Raw genomic sequence first — 21,487 nt, 5'->3', positions numbered from 1 at the left:
CGACATTCAGATGGACTTCAGGTAAAGGTTGTGCCCCAACTGGGTGCTGAGAGCCATTCTTAGCGAGTAGCTCATCATGCTTTTCAGCCTGAAGTAACATGTGAATAATCTCGAAATAGACAGTGTAGTTGCGAGCACGGTATTGCTGTTGGAGGATCCTATCAGAAGGGAGCATAGTAGATAAAGTTTTCTCTATCATCTCCCCCTGAGTAGGTTCCTTCTCACAAAAGCGCAGTTTGGAACAAAGCTTATGAACAGCATGATTATACTCACCAATGGATTTGAAATCCTGAAGGCGGAGATGAGTTCAATCATGGAGTGCTTCAGGCAGGACCACTGCCTTCTACTGTTCATACCTCCTTTTGAGGGCCAGAAACAGAGTACTAGGAGATTCCTCCTGTAAATACTCAGACTTGAGATCTGGATGAATATGGTGCCTTATGATGAATAAAGCAGCATAATTCTGTTGTTCTGTCAGCGGCGTGGCTCCATCCGGGAGAGGAGTCTCCGGGGGCTGGATTGCACGCGCAATCCCACGGGACGCAAGACTGATCTTGATGTCCATGGCCCATGTAGGATAGTTGTGGCCATTGAGGGCAAGCTTCTCAAACTCTTTGGCAGTCATCATGGCCTACATGAGGAACCAGAGATAATTAATTTACGGGCGGTAAATTAAAAACCATCATGGTTGTGTAATAAGAATGCAAAAATTTGATAGTCAAGTGTAAAACTTGAAAAATTCTCAACCTCAATTGTGTGAACATAACACATTGAAGATCACTTAGATCTCACAGTAATAGGCTGCATGGCCATTACCTTGTGTATGCTACAATTTAGATATAAAGGAATACACGTTGAAGGTAATCGCATGTCAAGATTGACAAAGCGTAGACCTTATAGTAAGAGGGGATAGTCTGCAAATGAGTAGTAGATCCCAACTCATCACCTTGTGATTCCAAATATAATAAGGGAGAAAATATTTTTTTTTTGCAAGTTTGATATACGAGAGAAGATGATTTCAATCGCAAGCACATGTTCAAGCGAACTGAATATGTGGTAAACACATAGAACATGCCATTCTTCCCAGATGAAAACCGGTACTTTATTTATATGCAATCCATTACATAATATAAACACACCTACTAATAATTACACAAATCCTAACATAGAATAAATCTAAAACAGGACTAAAATGTAAGAAGATTGTCAAACTAAGTACTAAACAGTACTAAACATAGTCTAAAATTGCACAAATACAATAATTAGTACTAATGTTAAGAAAACAGAAAAAAAAACAATTTGGCCGGCCCATGGAGCCGCTGCACCGCACACGGGAGTTGGCAGCCGCCTCGGGCGCCTGGGCCTGGGCCTGCCCGGCCTTTGGCCGGCCCACTCGCCACCCCACCGCATAAGGGACAGGGGGAGAGAGTGGATCGGATAAGGAGCAGAAAAACTGACCCCCGCACCACCTCTCTCGATCCCCAGTGCCACACAGCAGCGCCGGCGGGGAGGAGTGGCCGCCGCATCCCCTTGCGACTCCGGTGGTCACCGGCGCAGCCCCGCCGAGCTCTCATCGTCCGAAGATCCGATGAAGACGGCGTCCGGGCGCGCAACCGCTGGCGCGGCGCTGGCGAATCCGAGGCTCGCCGGGGTCCACGAGCCGGCGCGGCGGCCGGGACGGCGGTCGATGGCGGCGACGGCGCGCCCGAAGAGTCGGCCGAAATGCCTCTCCGCGCGGCTGCTCGAGCCCGCGGTCGTTCCCAGCGGGGGCGCGGCCTCCTCATCCACCAAGACCCGCATCGGGACGGGCGTATAGCCAGGAGGGCCACGGCTCGGGCCGGCGTGGGCGTCGGCGGCGCCATACAAGCCGTCGGTGGAGGAGGTGGTGGAGGCGGGGATCTGGGAGGCGGGGCGGCAGCCCCGTGCACCGCGGGGGCGCTCGGGCCGGTCGCCAGCCAGGGGTCGAGCCCCATCGGCGTAGTGCGACGGGCGCGAGGAGCGCCGCGGTGGGCGCATCCGGCGGCGCGGCAACCGCGTCCACGCGCACCCATCCCACCGCCTCTAGCAGCATTGCGGCCGAAGCGGCGGATGGCCTGCATCCTCCGGCGGAAGCGCCGGAGTCCCCCTACTCCGTGGCGGCGACGGTAGCGGCGACCGTCCTCGCGGATGAGGTGAAGGAAAAAGGAGACGAGGCCTGGCATCTCACCGGCGGCAAGTTCCCCTTCCCTTCTCTCCTTCTCTGTTTTCTTTTCGCTCTCTCTAGTAACGCAAGTGCTAATAACGTGTTTGAAGAAAATAAGATTCTTATTCAATGATGATAGAGATCTGCCCTTTTATACAACGGGAGGAGACGCAATCGCAAGGGATGCGTCGGTTCGAGGAGAGACGGAGGGAGAACCGTCGTTGCGGGAGGAAACCGCTTGACGGTTGGTTAAGGAGAGATTTTCCCCTAATTACATAATTAGTTTTAACACACACGAAGCATCGCCGGCAAAGGAGGACTTGTCTCGCTGAAGAAAATAAAGGAGAAGAAAGTGGTACGATTTGCACGCCAGTTCTGAAATCTGAACCTCGTCCTGTGGGCCTGATGCGTGCGCCACCTTCTTTCTCTCTTTTTTTCTGTTCTTTTTTTTTAACAGGCCACCTCTTTCACGGGAGGACGTGACTGGAGACACAGAGTTTCCCTTAGATTATAGTACCTTTTTTCTTAGGGAATCGTTTCCCACCCGCGCGCCGGCCGAACCGACGCGTCGGTCGCCCCTCGGCGTGCGGGTCCTTGGAACATTTTTTCCATCCGTACTTTATATTTTTCGTTTAAATATGTTGCAACCTGCGTCATTTTTGCTATAAGCGTTTTTTTATTATATTTTGTCTCAGTAAAAAAACTGCATATACGATTGGTTACAACTCTAGTTCGTCGAATTTTTTGTTACAATCGATGTTTTTTACTTTTTGCTACAACCGTGTTAATTTTTGCTACAACCAGCATCATGTTTTGCTGCAACCGTTCACTGAAAAGTTGCATACACGTCACGTAATTTTTTGTTACAACCGGCGTTTGACTGTTGCTACCACTTACCATCAGCTTCGTTTTTTGCTATGATCACATTGATATTTTTTTGCTATAAATTTTGTTTTTTATTGCAACCGTTGAAAAAATTGCTGCATGGCATCAAAATTTTACTACATAGGGAGGAAAATGTTGCATGCGGATCCAACGATGCGGACGACGCGGGGTTGGTGGATCCTGTGGCCCGCGGGAGGCCGACCGAAAATCTGGGCCGGCGCGCCGGCGCAGATCACCCCCTTTTTCTTAGGGATGTACATTGATTTAGACGCCTACCGTCTGTAAAAGACCTCCACGTAGCTATAGACAGTAGTAGAAACACCCTATACAATAGCCTGTCTTTTTTGCTATCTGCATGTAACACCCGAAAATTAGGAACTGAATAAAAATAATAATCCCACGTTCGCTAATCCATTCAGTTCGTGGGGCATGAATACAACGGTTTGGATGGAAAACAACAAAACTATAGACACCTCAGCGTACAACGGGGAAAGACCGTCAGTAACTATCGATATTTTTGGGACATCGACCGTCTGTTAAAATACAGACACCCTTTTTCTCTTTCTTTGTTCTCTTTCTTTCATGTAGTAAAAAATCTCATGTGGCACATGTTATTAACGGCTGACTAGATATTGTTGTACATGCCCTTAGGAAAGTCTTACTCAGCCGGCCGATCGCGTGCACACATCCGCCACCTCTGCGTCCGTTGAATTGACTCTTAATTGTATGATTACGAGAAACCCCTTCTGTGTCTACTTTTTCTCTAACCAGTTTTGGAAAAAGAGTTTGCAACTAGCCTGGACTTTTTACACCAATGATGACTCGTGTGATTGGGAGGAAGATGTTAGACTTTTTACAGCAGCTGAGACTCGTGCATCTGGAAGGAAGATGTTGGACTTTTTGCAGCAGCGGAGACTCATGCGACTCAGAGGGAAATGTTGGACTTTTTGCAGTAACGGAGACTAGTGCGGCCTGGATTTTTTGCAACTAGACTGGACTTTTTGCAGCAGCGATGATTTTTGTCTTGCAACATCCTTCCTGTTGCAAGAAAGATTCTGCAACATCATTAATGTTACAAAACTTTCAACCGTCGATATCTTTGTTAGAATTTTTTTTTTTGCAACAATTCCTTTGTTATAAAAAAATCCACAACAAAACTTCTGTTGCAAAAAAAAAATCTATAACAAAATCTTTGTTGTACAAAAATTCTGTAACACAGGCCCTGTTTGGTTCATAAGTCTCAGGACTTTTTTTAGTCCCAACTTACAAGTCCTAAGTCCTTAAAAAGTTTCTACCTGTTTGGTTTCTAGGACTTAACATAGACTAAAAGACTATATTACAACTATAAGTCCCTATAAGTCCTTCCTTGAGAGTCTTATTTCATAAGTCTCAAATACCCACTTTAAGTCCTTATAAGTCCATCCTATTTGGTTTAGGTGGAATTTAAAGGGACTTATAAGTTCTAAGTCCCTAATAAGTCCCTTCAACCAAACACCCTCACAATCTTCTTTATAAATATTTTTGTAACGAAGGCATTGTTGCGGGAATTAATGAGCAGGGGAGAAGACAAAACGTGGAAAAAGATCGATCGGACCACGCATAGATCCAGCGATTATCGACGCGACGGACGTATCGCATACGTCTATCGATGAACGCGTAGCAATCTCTTTTTTATTTGGCCCGCTTGATTTATTTTCTTTTAAACGGTTGTGCAGGGTTCAGACTGGAGCGTGCTTCGCCCTGAACGTTCTCGATGACTCATTCGATGTGTCGATCCCCCTTGCCGAACGGTCAGGAGATATAAACAACCTAGATTATGCAACGCGTTAATGCTGCATTCGTTCCCTTCCCTTTATTTCAATGATTGACTGTTAAAACACTCTGAATGGAGAAAACCTAGACAACAACAAACAAGTCGACCCTGTAGACATCGTGGCCCGGCGTGCTCGCCTCGGGCACGTAATCAATTAAGCCGTACCCGCGCACCATCCGGAACGCGCCGGTGCCGCCGACGATGGTGCGCTCGACGGTTGCCCGCAAGTCATGTATGGTGCCCAGCATGGCCAGCGTGCTCCCCCGGTGCTCCCCGGCCGTGAACACGACGTTGACCGCCGACAATATGCTCAGTGCTCTCCCGGAGCCCGTCATGGCGAACAAGCCTTGGAACCGGCCGAGCTCCGACGAGCCGCCCCGGCGCGGCCCGTCCCGCAGCTCGTTGTCCAGCACGCCCATCTGCCCGAACGTTGCGTTGCCACCCAGCGGTGACTGCACCGAGCTCAGCACCGTAGCGTTCGGCCCCGAGAGCGTCTCGTGCATGTACACGCGGATGAGCTTCAGGTCGTCGGCCTTCGCGCTGGTGCACGCCGACGAGGTCAGCAGGAGGAGGGCGAGCATAAGCAGCGGTGACGAGGGAGCAGTCATGGCCGGCCGGCGAGAAGAATGTCGCTGCTGCGGCAGTGTGTGTATGGTGGTGGCGATGCACCGTGCGCGGCCGAGGGATGGAATTTGTCTAGCTAGGTTCATCCTATTTGTAGGCTTCACGGCGCTGGCATCCGATTGATTGCTCTGTGAGGGCATCCGATGCAAATAATCAACGCGGATGCCCCTATCTAAAACAGTGTCAAAAACAGTTTTTGATTGAAACGTCGGATCGCCATTGGCCAGCTGCCAGCTGAATAATTCTACTCCCTCAGTTTTTTATACAAACTCACCATCAAAATTACAATTTGCAGTTACACAAGATCACTACTACATCAATCAAGGTAAAATTGATGATTATTAGCAACCCAATACATTAATACATCATGCATGCATGCAGGAGTAAAAAGTTAGTTTGAAAGCACCACATTAATCAATCAAGGAGGAGTGAGAGTTGCCTTGTGCGTTGGATACAAAAATACACATTATTTAACTAATCAAACCACAAGAAAAAACTACTCCCTCCGTTCCTAAATATAAGACTTTTTTTGCACTCTGAACTACATATGGATGTACATAGACATATTTAGAGTATAGATTCATTCATTTTACTTCGTATGTAGTCTTCTAATAAATTTTTTAAAAGGTCTTATATTTTGGAAGGGAGGGAGTAGCTTACAATGTTGGCTTAAGTGCATGTAATATGGATTTAGGGTCTTGTACATAAAAATAAAGGAATTAGCTTAAAACGAAAGCTTTTGCTTCCTCTTTTGTACTACTGCTCCAACCAACTACTCCCTCCGTTTCGGTGTATAAGTCATATTAGGTTGTGCATCGTGATCAAGATGGAGAGAAAAACGAGATAAATAAATACTAATTTGCTAATTAATATCATTGCATGCAATGAATTGATCACTAGATGTCATGCTAGTTAGTCTCAAGTTATTAAAAACATACACGTTTTACGTCTCTTATTGGCTGATTAGTCCAAAAACTAGAAACAAGATGAAAGTTAATGTACCGCGCACAAGTGTTTTGGGATTATTTGGTTTTCATAAGATGACTTATACACCAAAACAGAAGGAGTACCACGTGTTGGTCAACTACGCATCGCAGTCTTAACAGCTCATATAAAATTATATGTGTCCTTTTTGAATATCGGCACTAGCCGCCTGTTGCTGGTTGGCTTAAGATAAGAATAATTCTAGCTCAAAATGATTTTTTTTTCTTCCACTTTTATACTACTCCAGCCAATTGACCACATGATGGTCAACTACACGTCACACTCTTAACAGCTCATATATACTCCCTCCGTTCATAAAATGCATGTTTTTTAAGATTTTAGTATAAACAATATACATAACAAAATAAATAAATTTACACTGTAAAATAAATTTATATGCGTTCGTATGTAATATATAGTGTAATCTTAAAAAACGTGAAAGTATATATACAAATATATTAATATATATATATACAATACTTAAAATGGCTAAGCTATCAGCCATCTCATGCATTTCATGTACTTATGGGTGAATGCTTTGTTGTTTGCCATGTGTCCTCGGCTTAAAAAGTTAAACATTGATTTTTTTTTACTTCTTGCACAGCCTTCTATGGTTAATTAAGTGGGGAAGGAACATTAGTCTAGCTAAAATCGACAGACATGCAAATTTAGCGAGTCACACCCTTGCTTGTATGAGACGCTCGCAACGGCGCACGGCCTGTTGGCTTCGAAACTCCCATGTGAAAATAGTTAGCATTGTCATCTTCGAACGTAAACATCATGGCTGATGTATAAAAAGTTCCTTCCCCACAAAAAGAAAAGTGGGGATTTTTTCTAACATAGTATAGAGACAAATGCTGATACATACACACATACACTTCAGCCTGGGCATTTGGGTGCCCTAACGCGCTACCCGAACCCCAACCGACCCCAATTAGCCGAATTGTCGGGTAATTCGGTTTAGGGTTACGGTTCGGTTCTCGTTTCCTGTCTATTTGATTTTCGGGTTAGGGTTCAGGTTCCAGTCTGAAAAATCCTTAATACCCATACTATCCAAATTATTCATATTAACCAAATTATTAATGCTATTAGTACACTAACATGTTACCCATACTATCCAAAATATCCATACTACCCAAATTATTTATACCAAAATTTGATGTGTGCTCCGAATATTTTAAGTTTTGTGGGTACCCGAATTACCTGAACTAAAATTTTGGGTAATTTGGGTCCAGGTACTTTTTTGACAGAAAAAATTCCGGTTCCATTTTTGAGTACGCGAATTACCCATAAACCGAACTATCCGAATCAAAATAACCAAAATACCCGACAGTCGAGGCTGGCATACACTCATACTTATGAATGCACACATGCACACTCTATTCCTGTGAGCACCTACAAGAGACTGATCTGTCACATCATCTTAAGATTGACGAAGTCATCATAGACGTCTTTATAGTCGACAAGAACGTCTTCTCTCATTAAACGGGCATCGTCGGAACGCGTGGAATATATACAAGAAAATACGAACACTAATGTCAAGTCGAGGACTTTAAGAGCAACTCTAGCATACCCCGCATAATGTTGGCCCGCAAAACTCGTTTGCAGTTCGCACAAAACCACTTTTGCGGGTCGGCGCGGGCTGGCACAGAAGCAGACCCCCCAAACAGATCCGTAAAAAGTATATTCGAGGGATATGCTTTTTTACGGATCGGCGTCTGCGGGTTCTGCTCGGGCTCCACCGCGACAACCCGCAAACAGAAAACTGCAAATCTCGCATTTGACATAGGGTTTGGTAAACAAGTACAAATTCAAACGAAATAAACAGTTTGCGTGCAAATAAAAGCGAAGTTCATTACGCAAAAGAGGGCATGCAAAGGTTTGCGCCAATGTCCGGCATCATCTTGGGGTCCGATCTTCACTATGTGCCATGGAATCCATATTGAAGTTCATCGGCACCACCGAATCCACATCCGTCGGTTGGAACGCTTGTTCCAACTCCCGCACCAAAATCATCTACATTGGCACCATATGGCGCAGAGAAAACATCACCGGAACTGGAACACGGACCGGTCGAGGCAACCATTCTCCTCTTCAAGATCCCTCTACTTGCCATATCAGGCCATGTTTTGGTGAGGTCGTCCATGTCATTGCGGTTCATTTACATGATCTTGTTCTCCTCGGCGAGCAACAATGACATCAATTTGGTTTCAAAGGTGCGTGCTTTTCTCTCCTCAATGGCAGCTTTGCGGAGCCCCTCTTCCTTGAGCATTTTCCATTTTTCTTGCTTCTCTTTTGCCTTCTTCTCGGCTAACTCTTTCTTGATCTCCAACGACTTCAACAACATCAACTCGTTTGATTGCACCATGGCATCAATCTTCTCCCTCGAGCTCGCTGCTTCTTGCTCTCTCTTCATCTTCTCTTTAGTCTTCTTGTCGCCATCGGGCTTGTGCAAATTTCTTGGGCCATCATCATCCTTATCTTCATCCATGTTTACAAGTGAGCCTCTCTTTAGTGGGGATCTCTGTCGATCAACTTCCACGTGTCGCACTTTTGGAGCAACTCCCAACAATGCTCTAATTTGAAGAATTTGCCTTCCGAAGCTTCCATGTCCTTGTATCTATGTTGAGCAATCTTGTCCTACAAAATATGAACAAAATGATGCAATCATTTCCCATGATACATTATGATGATAAACAAATTGAACAAAGGAAAAACAAACTCACATAGTCGGACTCCACAGTTGCAACTTGGAGGTGCATTGCGTACTTGCTCCAAGCTAGCTGCCCAACGGCTGCACATAGGTTGATATTCTCCCAACGCCCTTGAAGTGACCGAAATATGCGTGCAGTCCTATTAGGATACATTTTCATAATGCGGAAAGTATTGATCTTCAATCCTTTGCCAATATCCCTTGGCGGTTTGAGAAACACCCGTGCATGCATCAAGAGACACCGCACTCCATGCTTGGATCAAAGCTTGCTCTTCCAAGATCGTGTAGTCCTTCGATCTTTGGCTTTTCCCACCCCTTGCTTGCGATTGCTCAAACGCTTCCGCTTCGATCTCCTCCAATTCGTCCGCAACACCATGATCATCCACGCCACCGTCCGTTTCATTGTAGTTGAATGGTTCAAAAGAGGCTTGATCAATGTCAACCGCGTTCGTGTCCAACATGTTCATGAACTCATTTGTTGCATTGTTCGAACCACTTCTATAGCGAACGATGACAAGTCACGAGCTATCAAGACTAATGGCGAAAAATGAAAAGGAATCGCCAAGACCAAAGAGGCATACCTTCCGGCCATTTTGTCGAACACCTCGGCCGCGGGGGGAGCGGAATTGTTCAACGGCATCGCCGGAGCACCTCCTTTGCGGGGGGGGGGGGTGAAGTCAGAGGTTGAATAAGGTGGTTTCCTTAAAGCCGGAACCTTCCTCGCTTTACGGTCGTGGCCTTGCCGGCCTTCTACGCCGCCGGCCGGAATCGCACTGCGGCGTTGGCGCCCGGAGCGCGGACCGTCGCGGCGGGTGCAGCCGGGTTCCCGCCCTGCACGACCACGGTGCCCTGCCTCTTTCAGGAAGGCGCAGCGTGTGTTTGGGCACGGCGGCGGGGGCAATATGGCCGACGACGAGATCCACACGAGGGGAAGGAGCATGCGCGACCTCGACGGTGACGGAGGACAGCATGGGGTCCTCCATGGCGGCGAGGAACGGTCGGGGAGGAGGAACCGGAGCTTGCGGAGGGGTGGCAATGGTGGCGGAGGGTGCGGGGAACGGGGAAAGGGCGCGCTGAAATGTCCCTCCCGCCAAATCTCGCGTCGGATAGGGGTTGAGCTCGGGTCGGCCTCCCAGCCCGTGAAGATGGAGGTTGAGGAGAAGATTTGTCGCGTCCCGCAAAAAATAATGCGGGTCGGCGCGGGATGCGGGTCTGCTCGTGCGGATTTTCCAGCCCCGACCCGCAATTTGACAGTTATTTTGCGGGTCGGGACGGGACGCAGGGTCTGCTAGAGTTGCTCTAACTCTTATAGACAAGGGATACCATTGTCTTCTAATGATTCAACATTAGAGGCTAGTTTTTTTGCTGACTTTTAGAATAAGCTTAAATAAGCTACTCCCTACACAACTTATTTTAAAAGCCCAATTCAAATTATTTTTTAAAAGCCTATTAATTATGTAGGTTTCTAAAAAATAATTTAAATTAGGCTTTTAGAATAAGCTGGGTAGACGTAGCTTATTCTAAAAGCCAAAAAAGCTAGTATAAAAAAACTGGCCTAGATTGGTTCACAATTATGTAGAGATGGCGTAAGTCACTTTAACCACCAAACATATCTCCATCCGGGTCCCACTGGCATACTATTAATCTCACACGCTGCCGTCTTTTCTGGAAAAAGTCAGTTTGACCACTAGAAAAATCTATATACGGGTCCCACCGACACATAACTTATCTTGCACACGACAAATTTTCGTGAAAAAAAGTCAGTTTGACCACCAGAAATATCTCCATCTGGGTCCCACCGGAACACCACTTATCTCGCACGATGGCTTCTTTTTGTGAAACGTCTTGCATTGATTTTTTGACTTTTTTCACTACCTTCTATAAATATAATAAAAATAGATAAATAAGTATTAGTTAATATAATGTTTAAGAGTAGGTAAGTTAATAAAATAATCCGTTAACTAAAATAGATAAAATATCCTAAAGCAGTGTATGACAGCTGGGTCCCACCCCACTAATTAACTTGATTAAATATTTATTTAACTTTAATACTATATGTGCCTACGACACAGGGACCCACTGATCATATTTAGCCAATCAAACCATGTTGACTGATGATGTCATGCTGACATCACAACCGATGTCATATTTAATTATCTATTATAATCAAATCTGTTAATACCTAAATATTAATAAAAACTTTGAAAAATGATATAATATAAATCATAAGTCAGATGAAAATATTTTGAACATGAACGTTCATCTGCAAAACGAGATGAGTCCGGATACACTATCCGTTCGTGTGTCACGCGTCCCTTGCATAGAAAACGTGAAACTTTTTCATCGTTTTCATCTGACCGTTAGTAGCCAGAGACACGGGAAATATCATCCGATATTTTCCTCACCCATCTACGACGGATAGCACTGCGTTAGCTCATACCTAACCCTGCTTTGACATGTCATGCTTAATGTTTGTATCGGTGCTATATTTATTGTTTCTTCTCCCCTCTTCTTACCGGTCCCGAGACTGACGCTGCTGCCAGGTACATCTACCCTCCTGATGACCAACCCTTTGCCGCAGAGCAACAAGGCAAGCAAACCCCCCTTGATCATTCCTATATTGTCCATTTCTTTCTCCATCATGCTTGCATTAGAATTTTGCTACTGTTGTAGTTAGCTCCTATATCTGATGCATAGCCTGTTTTTGATGAACTGCTACTTTCAGTACTGCACCTTAAAACTGTTTAGTATAGGTGGAGCAGTCTTCCCCTCTGACCCCTTAGTCCAGTCGCCCCGCTTTATTGTCGAGTCTCGATCCCTGATCGATGAGCCAAGACCCGACACAGCACTTACACCCTCCCTTAGTTGTACGACCCTAGAGAGCTACTATCGGGTACCGAGGGTGACACCTCGCGAAGTACTCATGATGATATCTCTGTAGTGCAGCTAGTCGGTCGTGGTTATCGAGGGTGATTCCTCCTTCACCACTCCCGACTACGACTCTGTCGTGCAACCCCTCAAGTGTGAGACCCTCGAGGGTGATTCCTCTAAGTCCACCTTGACGGTTCCATCGTTCGGGATCCAAGGAGGATGATGCCTCGGATCCCCCTGATGTTACAACCACACAGTTACTTGACCATGTTACTAGGAACATTGCTGAATAAATGTTAGGCGGGTCGATTCCCGCGTGGATGTGCCGTTTAGTTATTTAAAATGTTAATGGATTTGGGAATTTGACCTGGGTTGGTCGGAGACCTTTTTGCACTTACCGGCTACGCGGAAGAAGTTATGGGTACTCGACGTCGTGGTATCAACCGAAGTTCTTCAAACGTCAGCAATGGAGCGGCGCGCGCCGAGTGGTCCTGAGATGCATCACGATTGTACTAAGGGGTGCTAGGACTGACATCGGCCGCCCACGCATCATGCAGGAGCGCAGAGGAAAAGTGGCCCCACGAATCCTTTGTGCTTAGGATTTAGACCGGCGGGCTAGCCTTTCTGTTGAGTCTAGGTGGGGCTGCGACGTGTCGATATTCCGAGGCCAGGCATGACCCAAAAAAGTGTGTCCAGCCAGAGTGTTATCGAGCGTTACGGGAAACTTGGTGCACCCCTGCAGGGATGAAAATTAACTTTTCGGATAGTCGTGTCCACGGTTATAGGACGACTTGGAGTTGTGCCCTGATCTTATACAACTATAACTGTTACTTAACTGGAATGTTTGCCCTGAGATTGCTTCCTCGCAGGGAGTCGAGGGAGAATCTCTGGGTGTGACCTCAATTTAATATTGTTGCAACAATATGATTATTATTTGTGTTACGTGTTCTACTCTCGTCTATTGCTGAAAGACCCCTAAAGATGCTAGTCTTCGATAGGACTGGGCCTTCCCTCTCTTTTCGCATTGTTGCAGTCAGTCCACATATAACCTCTTTCCTTGATACTGATGCATACTTAGCATAGTTTTGATGTCAGTCTTCCGAGTACTTTGGGAGTACTCACCGTTGCTTTTGCTCCCCCTTTGTCCCCTTGATCCGTTGCTGCGACGAGATGATGGAGCCCAGGAGATGGAGTATCGCGCTGAAGACGAGGAGTAGTTAGGAGGCTACCAGGCAGGAGGCCTCGCCTCGTTTGATCGTTGTATCTTTTATGCTAGCCTTCTCTAAGGCACCCCGTGTTTAATGTATGTACTCAGATATTTGTTGCTTTCAATGACTCGTGTGTTTATCGAGCTTCTGTATTCTAGCCCTCGAGGCCCCTGGCTTGTAATATGAAGCTTGTATTGTTTTATTTGTGTCTAGAGTCGTGTTGTGATATTTTCCCGTGAGTCCTTAAGTTAGATCGTATGCATTTGCGTATATGATTAGCGTATGATTAAATCGAGGGCGTCACACAAAGCTAACCGAAGGAAAAACTAAGATATGTGTTGCTCCTGGAAGTGCAGGCGCCCAATACTGCAAACGCGCGATAAGAGGCTTAGCCGCTTTAATTATTTGTTATTATATACTAGCAAATATGCATGTGCATCGCAAAGGATGAAAACAGTCCCACACACCTTTACTCATTCCCTGCAAGGCTAAAGACATCACGAATACCTCATCCTCATCTCCATATCCTAAAACAATAGACATTCGCTTGTCTTCTTTGTCGTCCTTATCGTCGATGGTCGTAGTATGAGTTGTCACTAATCAAGATTGGCCATGTTCAATAGCTGGATCACTGAGTCACCTTCGTGTCCGACGAGATCAAGAGCATTGGGAAAAAAAATTATCACCCAGCTAATATAATAGGTAAAATCATAATATATGTCTATGTTATCATGTAAATTGAATAGTTTGTGTCACATAGACCATAAATCCTTAGTTGGACTTCTCGTGCATTGAGACGGATGTCACCAGGTTGAATGAGGTTGGTCATACATGAAGACGTGATGAAGAAAAATATTCCTCCCATATCCTTAATTTAATAAGTTGAACTAAAACAATGCATATGTGGGTATATTTCAAAAATTCGCCAAGCTTTACTAGTAGGTATATATTGAAGAAAATGTTAGCTACAGTTTTCAAAAATTGGTAATGTTTTGAAAAAATGTTGTCTTTTCTAATTCAATGTTCAAAAAATATTTGTGATCTTAGAAAATGTTTGCAAATTCATAAAAATAAATTTCACTATAGTACCTCCTAGTTTTAGAAAATTGTCCATGTTTAAATAAATAATCAGGTTAAAAAACGATTGTTTCTTCCTTTAAAAAAATGTTCAAGTTCATTTATTTTTGTTCACAACTTTACAAAATATTCGTGTTCTAAAATATATTTTTTTTATAAAAACAATTCTCTTTGTATTTAAAAAAAACTGTTGGCTTAATTTAAAAGGTCACGCTGCTATTTAAACACGAGGTCTGGTTTGGGACAGTCGCTAGCAATTGTTTTTTTTTTTAAAGACGCTAGCAATTGTTGCTGTTCAACGTGAGAGATTGAGCTCGATTCCTGGCCATGATGTATTTTTTCTTTTTCTTGTACAGTTTCGCTAATGGGCCGGTCCATCTTTGCTGTGAGCGTTTTTTTGCAGAAACAAATCGGGAGAACGTGGGTGGAAACGGAGGAAAATTCTTGTGGGTCCCACAATAAACGAAAATTTTAGGGAAAACAGTCCTCCCTTTAATATTAGGTAGAGAGTAGAGATTAGCGTACATTACATAAGCAGTTAAACTTTGAAGATACAGATGAAATCCTATGAGCACATTTAATTGTTGAAGCCGCATTCTAATTTCTAGCTTATCATGGTCCATTTGGTACTTTAGAGCAACTTCAACGAGGCAACCCATTTCATACGCTGCCGTTCGTTCGGGGTCGTCCGAACAAAAGGATGACCCAATGCCGACTAATTGCCAAAACGCGTCCGCACCGATCCATTTTCAGCCCAAATTTGGGCTGAAATGCTTCGCGTTTGCGGACGTGCCCTTTTGGTGTCCGTCCCAACCACTCGCAGTCAACACAATTTATGACGGTCGCCCTCCTCGGGTCCACGCGTCAGCGGGCGCGGGCGTCCTTTTTTAACCCACGTGTGCGGTTGGTTCCGCCTCATCTGCTCCCAGAACCCACCCGTCCCCATCTCGCCACCTCGTCGGCGACCAAACCCTAGCACCGCGTGCCATGGCCGACTCCTTCCAAAACAAGGTCAAGGACCCCGTCTACCCCCGCGCCATCTCCCTGCTGGCGTGTCAGCGTCCCGGTGCACCAAGCGTGGTGGCACTAGGAGCACCGCGTCCCGCTGTCGTATCCCGATGTCACCCTCCCGCACCACTAGCATCTGGATTTGGAGAGGATCCCAGTGCCGACCGTGCCGTGGTCGGCGCGGTTGCACGCAGAGAAGGTGAGTCACCGTCGGCGTCTCCTGACGCCAGAGCAACGGCTCAACCCTGCATATGCGACCGACTCTCCCCACTAGGAGCTCTGATTCGTGGTCGAGCAGGAGGAGCAACGCCGGCGTGGCGTGCGCAACATGCAACTAGGAGGCCCTCCGCCGTCCCCGCCCGTCATCAGCGAGGAGGACCAGGAGGCTGAGGCCGCCTACCAGACGGCGCTGGCACCTGTTCTCCATGAGAGCGAGGAGGAAGAGCGGCGCAAGGCCGGCGAGGAGGAGGCGGCGTCTCAGCAGCAGCTCGCGGAGGCCATCCCGCTGTCGGCCATCAGCGACTGCGTTGTGCCACCTCCGTCGAAGACCGAGCCCATGAAGCCGCAGCGGAAGGTCTACCATTGGACCGGCTGCGTCTGCGAGTGGGTCAGTGCGTTGCCCATCTGGTTGTGCGCGACACCGGAGCAGGAGGAAGCCTACCTACTGCACGGCGGAACGCGTCGAAGGCTGTCGACAGATGGAGTTCGAGGAGGAGGCGGAGGAGGAACAACGGGGGGTGGAGAACGAGGAGCGTGCCTGTGTTGCCCTGCCACCGTCGACTCATCTGGAACACAGCGTTCCCCTGGACCGTCCCAGCGCCTACGCTGATCGACCTCACCGACCCCCCGACGATGACGTCGCCGCCGCCTAGGGTGTGACAGCCCGATGCCGACATTCCAGAAGATTCCCTTTCCTTTCCGTTTTCGTCGTGTGTCTGTTTTATTTTGTCGCATCATCATCGCATCATTCGCATCATCTGCATTGCATCGGCATCTCCGTTGCCGTCAGTTTTCAAAGTTGCATCCGTTGTTAGTTGCCGGTTCGCGTCGTTGTCCGTTCCGAGCCCGACCGCACACGCACGCGCCCGCGGCACCGTCAAACCCTGTTTTAAAAGTGTGCGTAAAACTTTCTCTGATCGAGGTGAAACTTGGAATGCGGTCGTAATTAGTTCTAGCTAGGCCGCCTGTCGAATTTCGTCGTGATCGGAGTTCGTCTGGTACTCGAACATCGACCGTAGCGGCACCGTATTCGGTCTACCGTCGGACGTTTGTCGGTGTTTTAAAAATCGTTGCCGCGCCGCCCGTTCTCCCTCTCGTCTCCGGATATCCCCTCTACACGGCCGTGTACCCGTTCCCGCGTGCGGAAACGTTCGAATCCGACCCCGCGGTTGGATCCGGAACGCGATTTCGGGTAACCTACCCCCCCCTCCGGTTTGTCTATATATAGACCCCCATGCCATTAATTAGACAACCACTCCCCTCTGCCTCAAAAACCGTGCCCTCACCTAACCCTAGCGCAGCCTCCCACCTCCAGCCGCCGGGCTCGCCCGAGCCCGGGTCAGGCCCGCCGAAGCCCATCTCGGCCCAAGGCTAACCCTAGCCCGAGCTCCCGCGCCTTCGTCGCCGAGCTCCGCCGCCCGCGCCTAACCGGCGCCCCGCTGGCCGTCTCCCGCGCGAAGCTGCAGCCTTCCCCGCCGCCTTGCCCTTCGCCTCCGCAACGCCGCGGCGCCCCACCTACCCCGCCGCCGGCCTCTGCCAGTAAGCGAGCCGCCGCCATGGCCGCCTCCTACCGCCTCGCCGTCCTCCGCCCGGAGCTCGCCGCCGCCGCCGGGAATGGGGCTCCCGTGCCCGGATCCCTCCAGATCCGCCCGGCCCCCACCGATTCCCCTTTTCTACCCCCGCCGGATCGAGCCGCCTGGAGCCGCCGCCGGCCAGCTGCCATGCCCTCGTGCTGAGCACGGGAGGACGAAGGGCTCGCGCCGTGGCCGCTCGACAGCCCCACCTGGGCCGCGCCCCGCGCTGGGCCGCACCGCGCAACAACTGCCCCGGCCCAGGGGACCCTCTCGGCCTCGCCTCTCCCTCCCGGCCCCGCTGACCAGCAGCACCAGGCCGGCCCAAGTGTAGGCCCGCTAGGTGAGATCCCCCAGCCCCTTTTTTTACGCATAGGCGCCTCTTAGTTATTTTTACGACTCAGTTTCGGCCCAGCAGCTTTTATAGGATTTATTTTTCGATTTAGATAATTTCAGGATTTAGACATATATTAGAAACGACCGTATCTTTTATTCCGTTAGTCGGATCGAGACGTGTAATTTATGGTTTCTATGTAGAATTCCGCGTAGATTTCGAATTTCTAACGTGCATAATTATTTGAGGCAGTTTGAAGTGCCTAATGCATCGTTTTGCGTGCTGTTTCAATAGGATCCGTTCCATAGTTATTTCTCGTGCGTGTCCGGACTGCCCGTATACCGTAGATTAAATGTCCATGTTTTAGGGACCATTTTTCCATATATTTTAGAGCGGTCATTTGTATTATTGCGTGTAGATAATTGCCGCTAATTTATTTTCCCGCGTATAGGTTATTTTCTCGCATTTATGTGTGGCTTTATTTTGTGTTGCAACCCCACATATTTTATATGTTTCCGGGGTAGAAAAATCCCATGAATTTTTCGGTGCAATTAGTTTTAGCTTTTGAGTAAGTTATTTCGCGAGATATTTTGCCGTGATGCCCTTTTGTCTATTTCGTAGGAATTATTCCGTGCGTCGTTTGACGGAGTTGTCAACTAGGGAGTTGTTCTTGGGTGTTTAGACTAGCCCCTGGTATTTTTGGTTGCAATAGAAATGCATGTTTAGGTGTGGTTTGATTGCCCTCAAATTGCTAGAAATAGTGCTGTTTTGGAGGAGCTGAAATATTTCTAAGTCTGAAATCTGTTATTTTTTTGTTGCTGTTTTGTTTTGCTTCTATCTTGTGATCTGTAGCTCTTTTGAGGTTGGTCCAATGGATTTAGTTGTACCCCTTGTGTTTCTCTAGCATGCTGTAAATGTTCATGCCATTTGGAGTCCTGTAGCTATAGGTTTTGCTGCTGTCAATATTGCTTCAGATCGAAAACTGCACTTTCATGAGGTGTTATTTTCACTAAGTCTGAAATAGTGTGTGAGATGCCATTTTGTGTCTTCTTTCCCCAGTGATCCATGATGCCATGCTAATTTTTGTTAGTTTTTTGTAGTAGTGCTTCTTGCCCTCTTTCGTGCCATGCCTTGCTTGAGCATATCGGAGTTGTGTAGCCCGTAGTTGTGGGGCGTAGAAAATGCTATGTGGCTGATTTTGGCAGATTGTAGTGATTTCTTGTTTTGCTCGTAGTTGTTGAACCGTAGCTCTGATTTGATCGTGACCTACATGAAACTTGCTTAGAATCTCGTGTAGTTTCATTTTCTCTTGCTGGTTGTATGTTTTGAAGTACTCGTGACCATCGTTGCACACATATTGCATTCATGCCATCATATCTTGCGGTGCTTGTATCTTTTGATCCATAGCTCCATTGGAGATGTTCTCTATGTGTAGATTGCTTGAAATGATGCGTAGAATCACGTGAACCTATTTGTTTTGCTGTTTAAAAACCCATTAAATGTGTTAATTTAGATCTGGACATAATTGTAAATTAACATGTGAGGTCGTTTCGGAGGTGCTATATGTCATTTCCGACCTCATTTAAAATGCCTAGATATGTAGTTTAATTACGCTTCACCTCTTGCCATGTTTGACAACATTTAATATTGCCGTGTATCTAATCGGGATTGAACTAAATAAATAAACGTGGAGTTTCGTCAATATGCAACTTGTTGCATATTGAACTTCACTTAATGTGTAGTGTTTGATTGTGTGAATTGTCATGCCGTGACTTGCATGTATTCAGCTGCTCATGCATCATATGTGTTGTGCATCGTGTGGTGAATCTCGTGTGTTGATTCTTGTTTACGGTTTGCTTCGTCTCGATAGAGTTCCGCAAGCGTGTCGGAATGTGAGGACCCGTTCGACTACGTGGGTTCGTCTGCTTCATGGAGAATTCTTCTTCCAAGCGGGATCTCAGGCAAGATGACCATTTCCCCAAATATCATTACTATCATTGCCATGCTAGTTTTATCGCTTCTATCGATTATGTCTCGTTGCCTACCACATGTTAAATATCAGCCTCTCAACAATGCCATGATAACCTTCAACCTGTTCGACCTAGCAAACCACTGATTGGCTATGTTACTGCTTGCTTATCCATGTGTTAGCGTTGCTAGTTGCAGGTGCAGTTGCTTCCATGTGAAAACATGGGTTCCTTGTCATATCACCCTATTAAATGTTATTTAATTTAATGCACCTATATAATTGGTAAAAGGTGGAAGGCTCGGCCTTTCTAGCCTGGTGTTTTATTCCACCTTTGCCCCCTTAGTTTCGGCTACTGGTGTTATGTTTCATAAATGAGCGCTCCTAACACGATCGGGGTTGTTATAGGGACCCCCTTGATAATTCGTTTTAAATTAAAGCTGGTTTGGCAAGGCCCAACATTGGTACTACATTTTCCCAACATAATAACTTGATTATATTGAAATGCATAGGGAGTTAGCGCTATCCGAGGAGTCATTCTACATAATACAGGGGGGCAGTGCTGTTTGTGCTGGTCCAAAACTAGAGCCGTTTGCGGGGCCAACCCGGGGCAACTCGGGAGATTTCTATCAGGACACCGTACGTTGTGCTTATCCATCGTGTCCTGAGAACGAGATACGCGGCTCCTATCGGGATCGTCGACACGCCGGGCGGCCTTGCTGGACTAGTTTTACCTTTGACGAGATATCTTGTGCATCGGGATCCCGTAGATACTTTGAGTAATCTCAGAGTTGAGGTTTTTCACTAGGGAATCCAACGAGATCGCGAGCTTCGTGATTGAGGATTTCTATGCGGCTTGTGGTAATTTGTGATGGACTAGTTGGAGCACCCCCTGCAGGGTTAAATCTTCCGGAAAGCCATGCCCGCGGTTATGTGGCAACATTAAAACTTTGTTTAACACTGGTTCTAGAGAACTCGAAGTTGACTTAATTAAAATATGCCAACTGTGTGCGTAACCGTGACTGTCTTTTTCGTGAGTTCTTTCTCCGATCGAGGACATGGTGGGGTTATGTCTGACGTAGATAGGTGTTCAGGATCATTCATTTGATCATCAGTAGTCACGTCCGCTATGCGTAGATCATCCCCCTCTTATTTCTTGTACTCGTAAGTTTAGCCACCAAATATATGCTTAGCCACTGCTGCAACCTCACCATTTAACCATACCTCACCCATTAAGCTTTGCTAGTCTTGATACCTTTGGAAAGGAGATTGCTGAGTCCCCTGTGGCTCACAGATTACTACAACACCAGTTGTGGGTACAGGTAAAGATTACTTGACGCGAGCGCGTTGATTGTTCATTTGGAGTTGCTTCTTCTTCTTCTTCTTCATCGATTTAGGATGGGTTCCAGGCCGGCAGCCTGGGATAGCAAGGATTGACGTCGTTCTTTTTTTCTCGTTTGTTTTCGTCCGTAGACAGACCCCGCTCTTACTCTTGATGAATATGTAATGTACTGATGTGACTCTGATGTAGCTTGTGGCGAGTGTAAGCCAACTCTGTTCTATACCTCTTCTTTTCAGTACATGTACTTGTAACGATATTTATTCTTGCGACACGACGAGATGCGCTTCTATCCCTGACGAGGCATTCGTGCCAAATTGAGGATAGTGTCGCATCTTGGGCGTGACATAGGGCTACCTCCTAGTTTAGGTTTTTTTATGTTTAATTAGTGTAATGGGGATGCATGGACTCTTGGCGGCCTTCGTGACCATCTTTAATGTTTAATTGATGCTTTTTATTTTTTATTATTTTAGAAATGATTTATATTTTATTCTTACGCTGGTAAAAATGGATCGGGCTTGCATCCACCCAAACGACAAAGCAAACCTTGATGTCCGCTGAGCCGACCCAAACGGATAAAAAACGAACGAAATGACCGTCCGTTTGGGTCGGCCGGTTGGAGTTGCTCTTATTAACATGGTTATATACGTGCTTATATTTCCTTTGTACAGGTATTTACCAGGGTGATCCATG

General features: G+C 46.6%; 1 protein-coding gene across 1 annotated transcript; it reads right to left on the bottom strand.

Moving 5' to 3' along the window:
- Positions 1–4,893: 4,893 nt before the first annotated feature.
- Positions 4,894–5,591, bottom strand: LOC123410328 (dirigent protein 2-like). Its single transcript, XM_045103254.1, has one exon. The coding sequence runs from the start codon at positions 5,588–5,590 to the stop codon at positions 4,964–4,966; it is 627 nt and encodes a 208-aa protein (XP_044959189.1). The 5' UTR covers position 5,591; the 3' UTR covers positions 4,894–4,963.
- Between the last annotated feature and the right edge of the window lie 15,896 nt (positions 5,592–21,487).

The sequence above is a fragment of the Hordeum vulgare genome, chromosome 7H (assembly GCF_904849725.1).
Source record: "Hordeum vulgare subsp. vulgare chromosome 7H, MorexV3_pseudomolecules_assembly, whole genome shotgun sequence".
In the NCBI taxonomy this organism is placed as follows: Eukaryota; Viridiplantae; Streptophyta; class Magnoliopsida; order Poales; family Poaceae; genus Hordeum; species Hordeum vulgare.
Note: the sequence above shows the minus strand (reverse complement) of the source record. Positions and strands in the feature narration are given on the sequence as shown.

Excerpts from the sequence above, each read along its gene's own strand:
- LOC123410328 (XM_045103254.1), bottom strand. The coding sequence starts at position 5,590 with ATGAACCTAGCTAGACAAATTCCATCCCTCGGCCGCGCACGGTGCATC.